General features: G+C 39.6%; 1 protein-coding gene across 1 annotated transcript in view; it reads right to left on the reverse strand.

The window, feature by feature from the left end:
- Positions 1 to 16,310, reverse strand: part of NCAPG2 (non-SMC condensin II complex subunit G2) — a 56,704-nt gene that overhangs the window by 31,048 nt on the left and 9,346 nt on the right. The window contains exons 5-12 of the mRNA XM_087711827.1: positions 14,601 to 14,761; positions 14,008 to 14,142; positions 11,082 to 11,176; positions 9,370 to 9,439; positions 5,422 to 5,508; positions 2,191 to 2,286; positions 1,962 to 2,087; positions 677 to 856 (exon numbers count right to left, since the gene is read on the reverse strand). Of these exons, the coding sequence (XP_087567953.1) occupies positions 677 to 856; positions 1,962 to 2,087; positions 2,191 to 2,286; positions 5,422 to 5,508; positions 9,370 to 9,439; positions 11,082 to 11,176; positions 14,008 to 14,142; positions 14,601 to 14,761 (950 nt within the window). The remainder of the gene's footprint in view (positions 1 to 676; positions 857 to 1,961; positions 2,088 to 2,190; positions 2,287 to 5,421; positions 5,509 to 9,369; positions 9,440 to 11,081; positions 11,177 to 14,007; positions 14,143 to 14,600; positions 14,762 to 16,310) is intronic.

Below are 16,310 nucleotides of genomic sequence, written 5' to 3' on the forward strand. Positions count from 1 at the left end.
ATTTGGGGAATCTTGACTCGCTTAATGACTGCATGGTTGATTTAACAACTGCAGTGAATCACTTAACAACCATGGCAAAAAGGTCATAAAATCAAGTGCAACTCAATTAACAATTGCCTTACTTAGCAATGGAAGTGGCCAATTGTGGCCATAAATTGAGGACTAGCTGTACATGCAATCTAAAGCCTAAATGCATTAAGCAAATGAAAATTTGCAGTTATTTTACATGAAGCAATTTTCTTCAAGGAGATGATAATGGCTAAACAAAAGATACTTTTGGCTAAACAAAAGATACCTCCCTTAGACCGATCAGATCTCACAGGTTAGGGTCTCCTCCGGATTCCATCTGCCAGCCAATGTCGGCTGGCGACTCCCCGGGGGAGAGCCTTCTCTGTTGCAGCTCCAGCCCTCTGGAATGACCTCCCCGTGGAGATCCGGACCCTTACTACCCTCCCGGCCTTCTGCAAAGCCACCAAGTCCTGGCTGCTCCAGCAGGCCGGGGGGCTTGTGAAATATCCAGCCCCACGGTAACTGTGAATGTTGCGTATTTTAAAGTGTTGTTTTGTTTATTTATCCCCTTCCCTTGTTTATTGTAAGCCGCCCGGAGTCCTTCGGGAGTGGGCGGCATACAAGACCAATAAACTTCAACTCAACTCAACTTTATTCACTCTCTTACTTTAAAAACGGTACATCGGACATCAGCTGAACTTGCATCAAAAGCAAGATCTTCAATCAAAGTTTTCAGAAATTCAGCAAGCAATGCTGCCGGAATCATCTTCCAATATTTACATGTTATTTTACTAACTGCAAGTACTCCTGTTGAGCGGATTGCGGGTTGAGGATCTTCTAAGAGAGCCTGTAAATACAATTACAAGTAAACAGCAACATTTTATTTTGCATTTAAGCTACTTGACTCCAGGTCAATAAAAATGCTGGAAACTATCTCAAGATTAACTTGAACTGGTTTCATCTTCTAGAATCTTTCTTTTAGCAGAAGAAACAATAAGCAGGTGGGGAAAAAAATTAAGCTTCCCTTTCTGCAGGTCTACAAATCTGATCTGGAAAATTCAGGGATTACCTCTTGAAGTAGATTTAAGGAACTGCTAGAGCAGTGGTGGCGAAACTATGGCCCGCGGGCCACAGGTTGCATGCAGAATGTGGCCCATGAGCCATTGTCCCAACTCAGCTATGCCATGCATGCATGTGTGCCTCTTACCGGCCAGCTGGTCTTTGGGTCTCTGCCGCACATGCGCGGGGACGTGCAAGCATGTGTGAGCTGCATACACACGCACACATGTGTGCCTGTGTGTGCATAAGCACAGGGTGCATGGCACTTGCACGGGGAGCATGGTGCATGTGCAGGGGGTGCACACACATTGCATTCTGGGGATTTGCACATGCACTTTGGGCACTCGATGCCGAAGAGATTAGCTATCATTGTGCTAGAGGCTACATGGAAAAGAGAAGGAAAGTGTTTATAATTCTGGATGTTTTCCAACATTTTTAGACATATTGTACTAAAGTTTTGTAGCCTACCATACTTACAGAATATTTGAGCTCTTAGTGTGCAACTTTACTGAGCAACTTACTGGGTCTTTAAAATATCTCATAATGTGTACTTTATTTGTTACTAAGATGCTCATTAGAAATTTAGATTTTGAATCAAGTAGTTATAACTACTTCGTGAAGAATGAAATAATATTCAGTATTTGACTAATAGGTTTTGGGTGTTTTAGGTTTTAGTTCCCATGCTAAAAAACATAGCAATATTCATATATATCACCCTACTTTTCCTTTGAAGCATACAGAATGACAATGAGGGGAGGGGAGAAGGGAGGAGAGGAGAGGAGGAGAGGAGGATAAGGGACGAGAGGAGGGGAGGAGCTATCCAGATAATGAGATACACAAAAATTAAATAAAACTGATCCAAAGTTGATAGGAAGAATTTAAAAAGTACTTACAAAAAGTTCATTAAATTGCTTCTGGATTTCTTTTTCCATATCATGTTTGTTAAAACTGGGATCCAGAATAGGGAATGCTTCACTAAAAATCAGTGCTGCATTTGAACGAATCTCAGGATTCCTGGCCTGATAAAATAAATGTACAACAGCAGAATTTTGAATTAAATTTAGTCTAAGCTTTTGAAAATTATCCGGACGAAAGCAGGACAGTTTGAGAGAAATAAATTACCTTCAAAGATCTCCAAAGAATAGGTTGATAAAGTCTATAAAGAACTTCTTCAACTCCTTGGCGAGATTTATTTCGTGTGTGGAAATAGTTTAGCATCTAATGAACAAAAATAAATTAAAATGATTTAAGAGATTAGCTCCAGTCAATTTTATTCAGCTTCTTGCAAAATATGACTGTGCAATGTTCTGCAGCAAAAGAGATCTCTAACATGTGCAGTAGAATCTTGGATCACGAACAGTTCGGACCATGACCAAATCGGGTGCCGACCAAAAATCCGCTAAATGTTTCATTCTATTAACAAACACTTCCTCGGGTGGCGATCAATCACAGCTGCAGTGGTGGAGCCAACATCGCAACGATACAGATGTGCGGTCTCGATGGTACGAGACCGCCGCTGATTCTTTTATTGCTACATGTTCCCAACGGACCTAAGCCATCCCGTAGAGACGGTGACAGGGAAACAAAGCCTTGCTGGTATCAGGGACATCGCAAAGTGCCTGATTGACCCAAGGGAAGCTCTCCAAGTTAGCGATAAACAGCCTCGTGCTGACGAAGTCGGAGACGGCTCCGGAAAGAAGGCAGTGAAAGTGAGTCTATCTGGTGAGATTTTTTCTTTGAGAATGATTGCCCAAAGGAATTCTTTTGTTTAAAGATAAATTAGTCCCTTAAGGAAAGAACAAAGCGGCGCAATTTATCTTTAATGGACTGCCTTAAGAGTTTTCTTTTTCCTTTTTCTTCTTTGTAATTATGTTTTGTGGATTGAAGTGATTGCAACGTTTGCTGTTTCTCTTTGCAAGTGGAATGAACTGGGGTTTTTTTTTTGTCTTCCTATTTTTAGTTGTCTTACTTGTTGCTTGAACTTAAATCTCTTTTATCCTAATAATTTTTATTACTTCTCATTGATTCCCATTAAAGACATTCAAAGATTTTTTGGTTTTTTTTTTTACAAGCCTGAGACAAAAGGGAGTAAAATCGAATCTGCCACTTGAAAGCCAGAACGTGTTTGTTTGTTTTTGAAACATCGCATCATTTGTTCTTTCCGTTTTTGATTTTATTGACTCTATAACTGTAAAATTTTCAAGGGCATGGATGTTTCCATAGGTGTCTTTTTGAAACACTCTTGGCAAGGGAAGAAAAGGGAAAGAGAAAGATTGATCCTTTCCTTGTTGAGGAATGTGAAAGAACTTGTGGTTAATTCAATTTAAAACATAACATTATATACAAAAAAGAGATTTAGGCTAAAGTGCCAGTAGATATTAGAACTCCCCCTTCTTTTTTCTCCTTGTTTTTTTTATTTTTTTATATTTTCTGGAATCATGTATCAATTTTCAGATGAGGGGACCCTAAGTTTTAAAGATTTGTTGGCTGGAATTCAAAAGATATTGGAAAGATTTGAGAGATTTGACAAGAAGTTGGATAGGCTATTGTCCTCTACAGCAAAAGATGATGGAGTTGGAGACCCCAAAATTAAAGAAATTAATGAAGATGGAGAAGACCAAAATAAGTCAATAGATGATCTAATGATGGACTAAACATGGGTGAAACTCCAAAGAAGGAAACATGTAAAAGTGAATCCGATATCCTGGAGCTCTATCCCCCGGTTTAAGATATAAGGGGGGGGAGGGGACTTGATGATGGAGTCAAGAAGAGAAACCATTTTAGAAATACGTTTGACAACTAAAGACATGTTAATTTTAATACCAATTCAAGGGCAACAAGACTATCTGAGAGATCTTTTAAGCAACAAAGTGCTGAGAGAAGTTTATAAAAACCTTATAAAAGAAGTAATAAGAGGTATGATGCAACAACTGACAAAAGAAACAAGATTGTTCTCCTACTGGAAAGACACAGGCTGATAAAGGAACTGTTGATGAAAAAAAAACTTAAATAACTTTTGGTGACTAATAGCTAGGAACTCTAGTACTTTGTAGATTCCTTTAGATTGTTTTTAAATGTGTTTTTTATTAACAAGTAATTCATTATAACAATAACAATGATATAATAACTTTAATTAGTAAAAACATCTTGGATATAAATAGCAAACTGGGACCTGGGGAAAAAATTTTTTTTCTATGAATGTATCTAATAAACTTTTGTTTAGATTTGCTATAAGGAGGTAATTTTCCTTGGGCCTGCCGAGAGGAGAGGTGATGTAAACAGTAAATAATCTTTAGTTACATATAACAATAATAATGGTAATAATGAAATAATAATTTTGACTAGCAAAAGCTATTTGGATATGAACTGTAAATTGGGACCTCGGGAAAAGACTTATAAATTTTTTAAGCAATAAATTTTTGTTTGGATTATGTATAAAAATGAATTTTTTCTTGGGTCTGATGAGTGAAGATGTGATATATATAGTAAATAATTTTTAATTAATTACAATAACCACAAGGGAATGTTAACGGATAATGTTTAATAGGATCTACATGTGCTGGCAGTAGGGGGGGGGGGGATGTTTAGATATTTTATTAATTGATTTCTTTGTTAGAATATGTCACAAAGTGTAATATTACAGGATGTTTATTGAAATTGCTAATAAATGCCAGTAGGTAGTTGTGTTTTTTAAATACAAAGTGTTTCGGATAAAAAGCACGTTTAAATAATTTTAGTTGAATGAGAATTGTGATACATTGACAGTAGTAGAATATATGAAGATTCCACATGTAAATTGTATAAATCAATATGAAGGAAGTATATGTAATGATTGTGGTTGAAATGCACAAAAACTATTTGTAACCAATCGACATGCTTTCTACAAGATGCAATGAAAGATGATTATATATATATATATATGTGTGTTTTAATATGTTTTAATTGAAATATATATATTTCAATTAAAACAGTAACCCCCCCCCAAAAAAAATCACAGCTGCAGCAATTTTCCCTGCCGCGATTTCTCCTTCCACATCTTTTTTTTGGTCCGTGCATGTGCAGTCACTCTTGCTTCCAGTTCTGACCAAATCGTTCCAAAGTCCTGGCACGGATTATGGTCATGACTGGAGGTTCCACTGTATATGGTATATATTTGTTTTCCTTCTCGAGTAACATACATAAATGAAATACAGGTGTGTCAACCAGTAAGAGAATCTCACACAATTAAGTCTTGGTACCCAAGCAGCCTTTCCATCTACTACATAACAGATTGTTCTAAATCAAAGATCTGATGCTGGGAAGGAATCCCAAAAGATGGTTTGAAAGAACGGCTTGAAATAACAAACGCCTCACCTCTCGCACTTTTGCGTTTAGGGGGGACCGCCGGGGAAGATGAACTGCATGATGCATGAAATCCTGAATGCAGTTATATTCAATTACCTGAAATAAGAACACACAACCTGCTTAATATTCAAAAGTTGAAAAAAGGACTTGAAGAAACAATCATATTATACTGACTTCCAACTTGTATCCACACTGCTATTGCTAATGCCCCTTACAAAGCCCCTTAACACTGAGTCAAGAAATCTTCAGGGAAGCCCCCTTTTTAAAATCAATTTAACTATAAGTACTCTTCCACTTGGTGGCTCAGTGGCTTAGATGCTGAGCTTATTGATCAGAAAGGTCAGCAGTTCGAATCCCTAGCATCGTGTAATGGAGTGAGCTCCGTTACTTGTCCATGCTTCTGCCAACCTAGCAGTTTGAAAGCAATGTAAAAATGCAAGTAGAAAAATAGGAACCACCTTTGATGGGAAGGTAACAGTGTTCCGTGTGTCTTCGGCATTTAGTCATGCCGGCCTCATGACCATGGAGACGTCTTCGGACAGCGCTTTGAAACAGAGATGAGCACTTCCCCCTAGAGTATAGATGTCTGTTCTTTTGTGTTTTCCTTAAGGAATAACACCAATTCGTTTCTACATTTTTGAATAAATTCTTTTTCTTTTAATATTTGCAGATTTAACATCCATCTTTGCCTAGTCTTTTTTTCCCCTTTCCAGATTATTTTAATGGGGTTGTGATCTGCCCAAGTATTTGGTAATATTTCAATTGTATGTATTTCTGCCCCAATTTCTCTGTTCATCCATGCCATATCAATCCGTGACCAAGACTCGTGTGGGTGGGAATAAAAAGTAAATTGTTTTTTTTTTTTCTGGTTCATTTTTTCTCCAAATATCTATCAAGTTTAATTCCTCCATCATCTCAAAACAGGTTGTTGGTAATACTTTTTTTTATTTTTAGTTTTTTTGTCACTTATATAATCTTTTTTACTGTCTACTATGGCATTACAATCTCCTATTATGCAGATATTCCTCACTCCAATTTCTCTATTTTTTTCATGTAATTTTTTTATAAAAGTCCTTCTGATTATTGTTTGGAGCATATTGCTACCAGTAGTATTGATTTTTGATTTATCCATATCTCTAGCATTAATATTCTTCCCTTTGGGTCTGCATAAATTAAATTTGTCTTTAGCCCATCTTTAACATATATCACTATCCCTTTTCTCTTTTCTTCTGCTAATGCTGCATATAATTTTCCTAATTTAGGACATTTCAGGTATTTTATATCTTGTTTTTTAATGTGTGTTTCCTGTAAGCATATTATATCTGCCTTTTGTTTTGTTAATTTTCCCCAGGTATGCTTTCTTTTTGTTGGCGAATTTAAACCGTTAATATTTACTGACAATAATTGAATTTCTTCTTCCATCCTAATTCTCTACCTGTTTTTTATAACCCGCCTGCATTTAGTGGCCATTGTGTGTGACCACATTTTACATTTTTGCTGAAAAACAGGCATTATTCCGGTTTTCAGAAAAACTGGCCCCATAGGGAACAATGGGTTCACTTCACCACAGAATTCAATGAATGACCACAACAAAAATGTTGTAAAATTGGATCAGTCGTATGTTGAGCAGCTTTACGATCATTACCACTTACAATTGTAATGGCCAGGCTCCATTACTGTCATAATTCAAGCACTACCAGTAATCATCTATCAACAGGAAGTATTAATTCATCTATCATACTATAGCAATAGCAATAGCAGTTAGACTTATATACCGCTTCATAGGGCTTTCAGCCCTCTCTAAGCGGTTTACAGTCAGCATATTGCCCCCAACAACAATCCGGGTCCTCCTTTTACCCACCTCGGAAGGATGGAAGGCTGAGTCAACGCTGAGCCGGTGAGATTTGAACAGCCGAACTGCAGACAGCTGAAGTAGCCTGCAGTGCTGCATTTAACCACTGCGCCACCTTGGCTCTACTACCCCAGAAGTCACTCACTTCAACTTCAACTTACTCAGATTTACTGCTTAAATCTGAGCATTAGATTAATGATTAAATCAGAATAGAATAGCATAGCATAGAATTCTTTATTGGCCAAGTGTGATTGGACACACAAAGAATTTGTCTTTGGTGCAGTTAGATCATCATACTACACTCAAGAAACAATTGATGCTCTGAAGATGTGTCAGCGGTACCATTCCAAAATAGTTACTCAAGGATAGAGCTATTTACAATTCAGGACTTCATCTTTCTCATCAATGTTTTAAGGAAATACCTTGAATTTTTTTTTAATTGCTTTTCCCCTGCTAGAGGCTGGGAGTTCATCCCTATCAAATAATAAAGAACCTAGAAAAATTTCTTTGCTATTATCTGGCATGTAGATAATCCTCAGGTTAAGACTGGCAACAGCTTGAAATTACAACAGACCTCCTTGGAGGTACTTACAATCACTGTACAAAAGAGACTTTGATTGCATGGTCAGCGCCATCATTTTAATCACCATCCTTCCAGATTCCCTGCGACCCACGCCGGGAACAAGCCGTCATTTGTTCTCATCAGTCCCCCTTTTAAAAGTAACCGCTGCCAATTTTCCTAAAAGCTCTTTTGTAGATAAAATAAAGTTCTGCAATATTCATATCCAGGATGGCATTTAAGACTGATTTGGGGCCCTAGATTTCCAGCAAAGTTTCACTTCATGTAGTACTAAGCCAAATTTGTTTTAACCATGGTTTATTGAATAAGCCCCCAAAAGAACGTATTAGAACATTTAGAAATCCATGTTCTAAAGCCCCAAATAAATTGTATTCTTACCAATATCCACTCAAATGCATGTCACATGAATCCAGCTATTTCCCACTGTGACATACCTATAAAGCAGGGGGGGTCAAACTCTATTTCATTGAGGGCCGCATCAGGGTTGTGTTTGACCGAGGGGGTGCCGAGGAGGGCATGGGCAGGATGAGTGTGGCCAGCATGACATCACTTGTGTTGGGGGGGGCACCTGTGGTGGCCTGAATGCTCTGCCAGAAAACATAGGCTCCCAATCTCCATTTATGGCTGGGACAGCCTCCTGCAATCCTCTGCCAGCAAAAACAGAGCTATGGGGGCTGGGGGGGCAACAAGCGGCTCTCACGAGCTCCATTTTTGATGGCAGAGGCACCGCGGGCCAGATCTAACCACTCCGCAAGCCGGATCTGGTCCCCGGGCCTTGGGTTTGACACCTGTGTTATAAAGGCATATGTGATAGGTAGTTCTCAACCAACAGCCACAATTAGAAGAATTTCTGTTGCTAAGCAACAGCGGTGGTTTTTAAGTGTTGGTTTGGTTATCACCTTTAAAGCCCTACATTGCTCAGGACCAGCGTATCTGTGAGACCGCCTACTACCACACACCTCCCAACAGCCGATAAGATCCCACAGGGTGGGCCTCCTTCAGATGCCGTCAGCCAGACAATGTCAGCTGGCGGGCTCCCAGAGAGCCTTCTCTGTGGCTGCTCCGACCGTGTGGAAACAGCTACCTCCAGGGGTCCAGACCTTACCCACTCTCATGGCCTTCAGAAAAGCTGTTAAAACCTGGCTGTTCCGGCAGGCCTGGGGCTGTTGACCTTATTGTTAAGGTCCAGCTGCGATCACAAATGTATGCGTGTTGGGAATTTTTAAAATTCTTTTATTTTGCTTTTCTTTTTTTTCTTTCTTTGTAAGCCGCCCGGAGTCCTCCGGGATTGGCCGGCCTATAAATTTAACAAATAAATAAATAAGTGAATCATGCTCAATTTTACAACTATTTTGCTAACGTTGTCAAGTGAATTACTTCAGTTGTTTTGACCCTGGGCACTGCAGCGATCACATTTGCTCAATTTTGATCCCATGACCATGGAGGTAAAAACATGTATAATTGTTTCTTTTATTTTTCCTTAAATCCATTTTGTAATTATTATAATCATTCTGAAACATTATACCTCTAGTATTTCACCTGAACTCTTCTTCCAAGCTCTGAAGTAAACCTCAGCGACATGGTTCATCAAGGACCTGGATCAGTAAAATAAAAGTCATAGTACAGTGAACTTTAAAGACACTTATTTAGATTCAGAAGGCATCCAGGTCTTTTCCAATTTCTCCCCTAAGTTAAAATTCTAGTTCAGTACTTTTGAAATCTGGTAGAAAATATAAAACAGTTTGGCTTAAGCCTCAGTTTTTTATTATATTCCCTATGGCCATTAAAACTAAAAATGCTATAAGTTCAAGTCTGTTCAACATCTCACTCTGTATCTTCTAATAACACATTTAATAGCACTAGATTAATATTTTCTAGTATTTGTGAACACATGCTTCCAAAATTTTAGCTCTTCTTCCTACTCACAGTTGAGGTAAACCAGTGGTGGGTTCCGGATCCCGTTGTAACCAGTATGGTGCAATGGGGCCAGGCGGCCACCACATGAACATGCTCAGCACATGCATCCGTACTTACCACCCACAAAACTCTGTGACACTCCAGCTGCTCGGCAGAGCACGCCCAGGCGCCATATGCTCTGTGTGCATGGACAGAAGCCCTGAACAGCTCAAATACAGGTAAGGCGCGTGGAGCACCGTACCAGAACAGTACCTGGTTGCTCCCAGCAGGCATCAGTACACCTGTTCCGGGACATACCGGTCTTATCCTACCACTGAGATAAACCCTGGAAATATCCCGCAAGGCTCCTAAAGGAAGAGCTACGTGTAAAGAAGCATTTGTTACCTTCATACCTTCGCCATTTTAAGCACCCAAACACGTAAAGCGAATCTCTGTGGAGATAGAATACTAAGCATTTTTCTGCAAGTATTTTAGTGGAGGTTCGTTCTCCGAGCGTGTGGGTTGGTTTCCCAACATCTTGTCACCCAGCTAGGTCACATCTTCAGCAGTTTAGGGCAGTGGTTCCCAAACTTGGCAACTTTAAGACTTGTGGACTTCAACTCCCAGAATTCTCCAGCCAGCTCTGCTGGGGGTTGAAGTCCACAAGTCTTAAAATTGCCAAGTTTGGGAACTACTGGTTTAGGGGATGTCAGTTTTCTTGTTTTTAAGGTGTGGGTGTGTCAAGTGATGGGTGAGCTGTGAGTCTTCAGTGAGTCTTGTGATAAGGACATCATGTCATTGGGAGATGAACTGTTAGTGGGGGGGGAAGGTCTTGTGTGGGTTGGTTGAGGGTCAGAGCTGCCTCTGGTTGAGTGTGGTTGATTTGGATTCTGAAAGGTTCGTAGGCTGGTTGTAGGTCAATGTGTCTATTAATGTGGGTCAACAATGTCTGTTGATGGAATCGCTTGTGGAGTGCCAGGCTTTGATGACCTCACAAACGTGGTGGATGGTGCCATGGCCGATTATTTTTGTGCTGCTCCATTCGAAGACCCTCACTTGACACAACCAGAAGAACACTGACACTGACATCCCCTAAACTCTGCTGAAGATGTTACCTAGCCTGGTAACAAAACATTCGGAAACCAATCCATAAGCTCAGAGAAAGAACCTTCACCCTCTCCCTACACTTGAGCCACAGATATTTGCCACTACTGCAAAGTTATTAGTGTTTCAAATTGGTAAGCAAAGACGGGCATTATACAGATTGCAGGACTTGCCTACAGCTGACACACCAGAATTTGGGAAACCCCAACTCTCTTTATTGGTATATGAGAAACTTACCTAGGAAAACATAGGAGTTGATTTTTAATAGTCCCATGTATCAGCTTAATGAAATCTACATTCCATGTAAAAAGAAAGCTCAAGAATCTTCTTCCCTGAAAAAGTAGCCAGACAAAATCACTTAAGTAGATATGAACTCTTTTAAACTCAGCACAGGTAGTCCTCGACTTACAACCATTTGTTTAAGTGACCAAAGTTACAACTGAAAAAGTAACTTATCACCATTTTTCAGACTTACGACTCCTGCAGCATCCCCATGGTCATGTGATCAAAATTCGGGTGTTGGCAACTGGTATGCATTTATGACAATTGCACTGTCCAGGGGCCATGTGATCACTATTTTTAACCTTTCCAGCTGACTTCCAACAAGCAAAGTCAACAGGGAAGCCAAATTCAACTAATATCCACATGATTCACTTAACAACTGTGTCACCAAAAAATTATAAAATGAGGCACAACCCTTATCAATTGCCTTGCTTAGCAACATAAATTTTGGGCTCAGTTGTGGTCATAGGTCAAGGACTATTTCCTACACTGTAGTGTTCATACTGCCTCTGTTTACATAAGGCTAGAATCCTACATATTAAGGAAGGGGACATATGGATCATTGTCATTGGATTTCATTCTTCAGTGAATATTATTGATACAAGTATCCTTAATTTACAACCAGTTGTTTGACAACTATTTGAATTTATGATGGATCATATCTCAAGACCTAAAATGGACACCTAACATCAAAAACGTCATCAAAAAAGGACAACAAATAATGTTTTGCACCAGCTCAGGAAGTTCAAACTGCCCAAGGAGTTGCTGATTCAGTTCTACAGAGGAATCATTGAGACTGTCATCTGCACCTCCATAACTGTCTGGTTTGGTTCTGCGACCCAGCAAGACAGACACAGACTTCAGAGGATAATCAGAACTGCAGAAAAAACAATTGTGACCAACCTGCTTTCCATTGAGGACCTGTACACTGCACGAATCAAAAAGAGGGCCGTGAAAATATTTAGATCCCTCGCATTCTATTCTATTCCATTCTATTCTACTATATTCCCCCCAGGCTACTTATGAGCCGGGTTTGAAGTTCCAATGGCTGGACCTTCATAAATAAATACCAAATTTGTGGATACACCCACATATATATGATATGGAGAAATAACACAGTCTAATTTGGATGCATACATGTACATGGTGAGAAAAACGAATCTTGCAAGCTTAGCAGAGGGATGGCATAGGGACAAAGCTGTTACGGAATCTGATAGTCCTGCTAGAAATACTTCGAAACCTCTTCCCAGAGGGGAGCAACAGAAACAGACCATGAAGTAGGTGTGTGGGGTCTCTAACAATGCTTTGAGCTCTAAGCACATAGCATTTGTAAGCAGTTTCCTGAATGAGCTTCCTATAATCTTCTCAGCTGTCCTTACCACTCTCTGTATGGACTTTCTCTCTGAGGCATTGCAGCCACCAAACCAATGAGGAATGCAGTTTGTTAGAACGCTCTCTATAGTGCCTCTGTAAAAAATGGCCAAGATAGAAGGAGAAACACGTGTTCTTCTCATCCGACACAGGAAATGCACACGCTGGGTTGTCTGTGGTTATATGATTGCTTTTTGGGTGCTTTGGAACCAGACCGCAATTATGGACATTTACAGCATCCTGCAGTCACATGACCATAATCTTATAACATTTTTTGGCTGGAGACCAGTGTTTATTTCCAGTTTCAAGCAAAAAATATCCATTGTAAATTATAGGTTCACTTAACAACCTTAGTGTTCACTTAAAACATTTGTTTTAAAACTGCCAAGAATAGGTTGTAAAATTAAGCATAGCCATGTGATGACCCGTTTAACAATCAGCACAACTTATAACCATAATTCTGGGCCCAGTTATGGTCATAACCAAGAACTACCTGTAGGATTACATTGTACAACATGCTGTAGAAAACTTTTAAATACGCTCACAATGAAGTGCATAATTAAAGAAGTTTCTAAAGAACATTAAGCAAATAAAAAAGTAAGCACCTAAAAAGTTACGATATTTTTCGGAATATAAGATGCACCGGAGTATAAGACGCACCAAGATTTTGAAAAGGCAAATTTTGAAAACTTTTTGCACTCTGCAGACCTCTTAAAAATGGCCCATTTTTCGCAAACACGGGTCCTTCCCCCCCCCCAAAGGGCATGAATATCCTTTAGAAGGTTTGTAGAGTGCTCCTGGGGGATGGGGCCCCCCAAAACGAGCAAAAAATGGCCCGTTTTTTGTGAAAATGAGCCTGTTTTTTTTTACAAAAAAGGCATGCAAAGCCTTTAGGAGGCTTATAGAGTGCTCCTGGGGGCTGGGGTGGGCAAAATTGAGCAAAAAACAGCTTGTTTTCCACTCATTTCTGCCGTCCTCAGCCCCCATGAACACACTAAAAGCCACCTAAAGGCTATGCATGGCCATTTTGGTGAAGGGTGGGGGGGTTTGTGGGAGGCAAAAAATGCTGTATTTAGTGTATAAGATGCATCCATATTTTCAGCTTCTTTTTTGAGGGAAAAAGGTGTGTCTTATACTCCGAAAAATACGGTAGCTTTCTCTTCTTTTTTCAAGAAGGCAGGGAACCCTATCTTGCATTATTCCGACTTTTGATAACATATTTAAACTATATTAAATCTCACACCTCCTTTAAAGTTTATTTTTCAGATATATCTGCATTGCAGGTACTTAATTTATTTAATACATTTATAAGGCCACCCATTTTGATTACATAACTCTTAGTGGCCAACAATTAACAGCAAAATAAAAACAACAAAAATGCAGCCAATAATTAAAAATACAAATAACACAACACAGCATAAAATATCAGCCAATTTTACCCAACGAGTACACCGTTTTGGTGCACACATAAGAAGTTCATGCGCATTTTTAAAAAAAACCAGATTCGTACCTCTTCTTTTTTAATGTAGCCTTGGCTCATAAAGCACCGAAGTAACAAATCTTTAATTTCATTACTCTCGTCTGAGTCATAATCAAAACACAGTAGAACCCGGTGAAGGCAACATAGGCTGGTCAAAACTTCCCCCTAAAGGAGATGAGTAAGATTATTTCATGTCACTGATGAGGCAAGAGACGTAAATCTGCAGAAAGTACAAGGAGGAGGAATGCCAAGTGTTGTGATCACCAGTGATACTCACAATACTCACGCATAAGCTCTGGTTTGGGAGCTGACCCCGTGGAAAGTTCCCATGAGTTGACACTGAACAGCTTCTTGCTGGCATTGCAAATTTTGGAGCCTGGATGCTTTGTTACACTACCCTGGCATATAATTATTCAACCCAAGAGAGATACCGTTTATTACCTACGCATCCATTCCTGCCAATGTTTCTAAAAGCATTTGACTTCCCTCAGATTTATCCAGAGGAAAGAAAATTAATCCTCTGCAAATGATTTGCGGTATACATTAAAATACAAAAGTGGCACTCAAGAGATCTATCTCAAACATATACATATAAATTTAGACACTGAACATATATTGCTTACCGGAACAATTTTATTCCCCAGACTCTTCCTCAGAAGCACTAAAAAAGCAGTTTTCCCAAATTGTTCTTTTTCTTCTAATCCCTTCCCCCACCAGCATTCTGAAAGGCGCTGAATGGCTTCCAACAGAGATTTTTCAGAATCCGGTAGTACCGAAAGAATCCCTGTAACAGAGTTAGAATGTAATCTTCATATGCCTCTAAAGTTTTCCACTGGCTCTTAGAAATCAAGTCTCTTTATGATAGTCAAAGACCAGTTCATGATGAATCTCTACAGGTGAAACTTGAAAAATTAGAATATCGTGCAAAAGTTCATTTATTTCAGTAATGCAACTTAAAACGTAAAACTAATATATGAGATAAGACTCATTACATGCAAAGCAAGATAGTTCAAGCCATGATTTGTCATAATTGTGATGATTATGGTGTACAGCTCATGAAAACCCCAAATCCACCTCCTCAGAAAATTACAATATTACATGCAATCAATAAAACAAGAATTGTACATAGAACAATATCGGACTTCTGAAAAGTATAAGCCTGCATATGTACCCAGTACTTGGTTTGGGCCCCTTTTCCAGCAATTACTGCCTCAGGGCAGTGTGGCATGGAAGCTATCAGCCTGTGGGACTGCTGAGATGTTATGGAAGACCAGGATGCTTCAGTAGCTGCCTTCAGCTCTTCTGCATTGTTCAGTCTCATGTCTCTCATCTTTCTTTTGGCAATGCCCCATAGACTCTCTATGGGGTTCAGGTCAGGTGAGTTTGCTGGCCAATCAAGCACAGTAATCCAAGAGTCATTGAACCAGGTTTTGGTGCTTTTGGCAGCTGGAAAATGAAGTCAGCATCCCCATAAATCTCATCTGCAGAAGGAAGCATGAAGTGCTCCAAAAACTCCTGGTAGATGGCTGCGTTGACCCTGGTTTTAATGAAGCACAGTGATCCAAAGTCGTTGCTCAGTGGTCCAAAGTCCTCTTTTCTGATGAGAGAACTTTTGCATCTCATTTGGAAACCAAGAACCCAGACTATGGAGGAAGAATGGAGAGGCCAATCAAGCACAGTAATCTCACGGTCATTGAACCAGTTTTTGGTGCTTTTGGCAAAAGTTGCTCTCATCAGCATGTAATATTCTAATTTTCTGAGGTGGTGGATTTGGGGTTTTCATGAGCTGTACACCATAATCATCACAATTATGACAAATCATGGCTTGAACTATCTTGCTTTGCATGTAATGAGTCTTATCTCATATATTAGTTTTACCTTTTAAGTTGCATTACTGAAATAAATGAACTTTTGCACGATATTCTAATTTTTCAAGTTTCACCTGTATATAAGTAGTCCTTGTTTCGCAACTGTTCAAAGCAGTGGTCACCAACTGGTGGTCCGTGAGAAAATGTTGGTGGTCTGCAGAAAAATTGTTGCATTTATGCATTTTTTTATATTGCACTAAATTAGGGATCCTCAAACTATGCCCCTGGGCCAGATATGGACTGCCGAAGCAATTACTCCCGCTCACTGAAGGGATGGGGGTCCTTCAGGCACTTAGTTGGCTGCCTGTTTAGTAGCTCCAGGCGTTCCCTACCTCCTTCCCTGGGAGTCCAGGCACTTCAGTGAGAGGTGTGTGAAACTTCAACCAAGCTCCTCAAAAGGCAGAGTTTGCAGGGGGCCAATCTAGTGCCCGGGCTGCCTACAAGACAAAGATTCATTCTTTGCTG

Source organism: Thamnophis sirtalis, unplaced genomic scaffold (genome assembly GCF_051295495.1).
Source record: "Thamnophis sirtalis isolate CommonGarterSnake01/CBP01778 unplaced genomic scaffold, rThaSir2_p1.2 scaffold_4, whole genome shotgun sequence".
NCBI classification, from domain to species: Eukaryota; Metazoa; Chordata; class Lepidosauria; order Squamata; family Natricidae; genus Thamnophis; species Thamnophis sirtalis.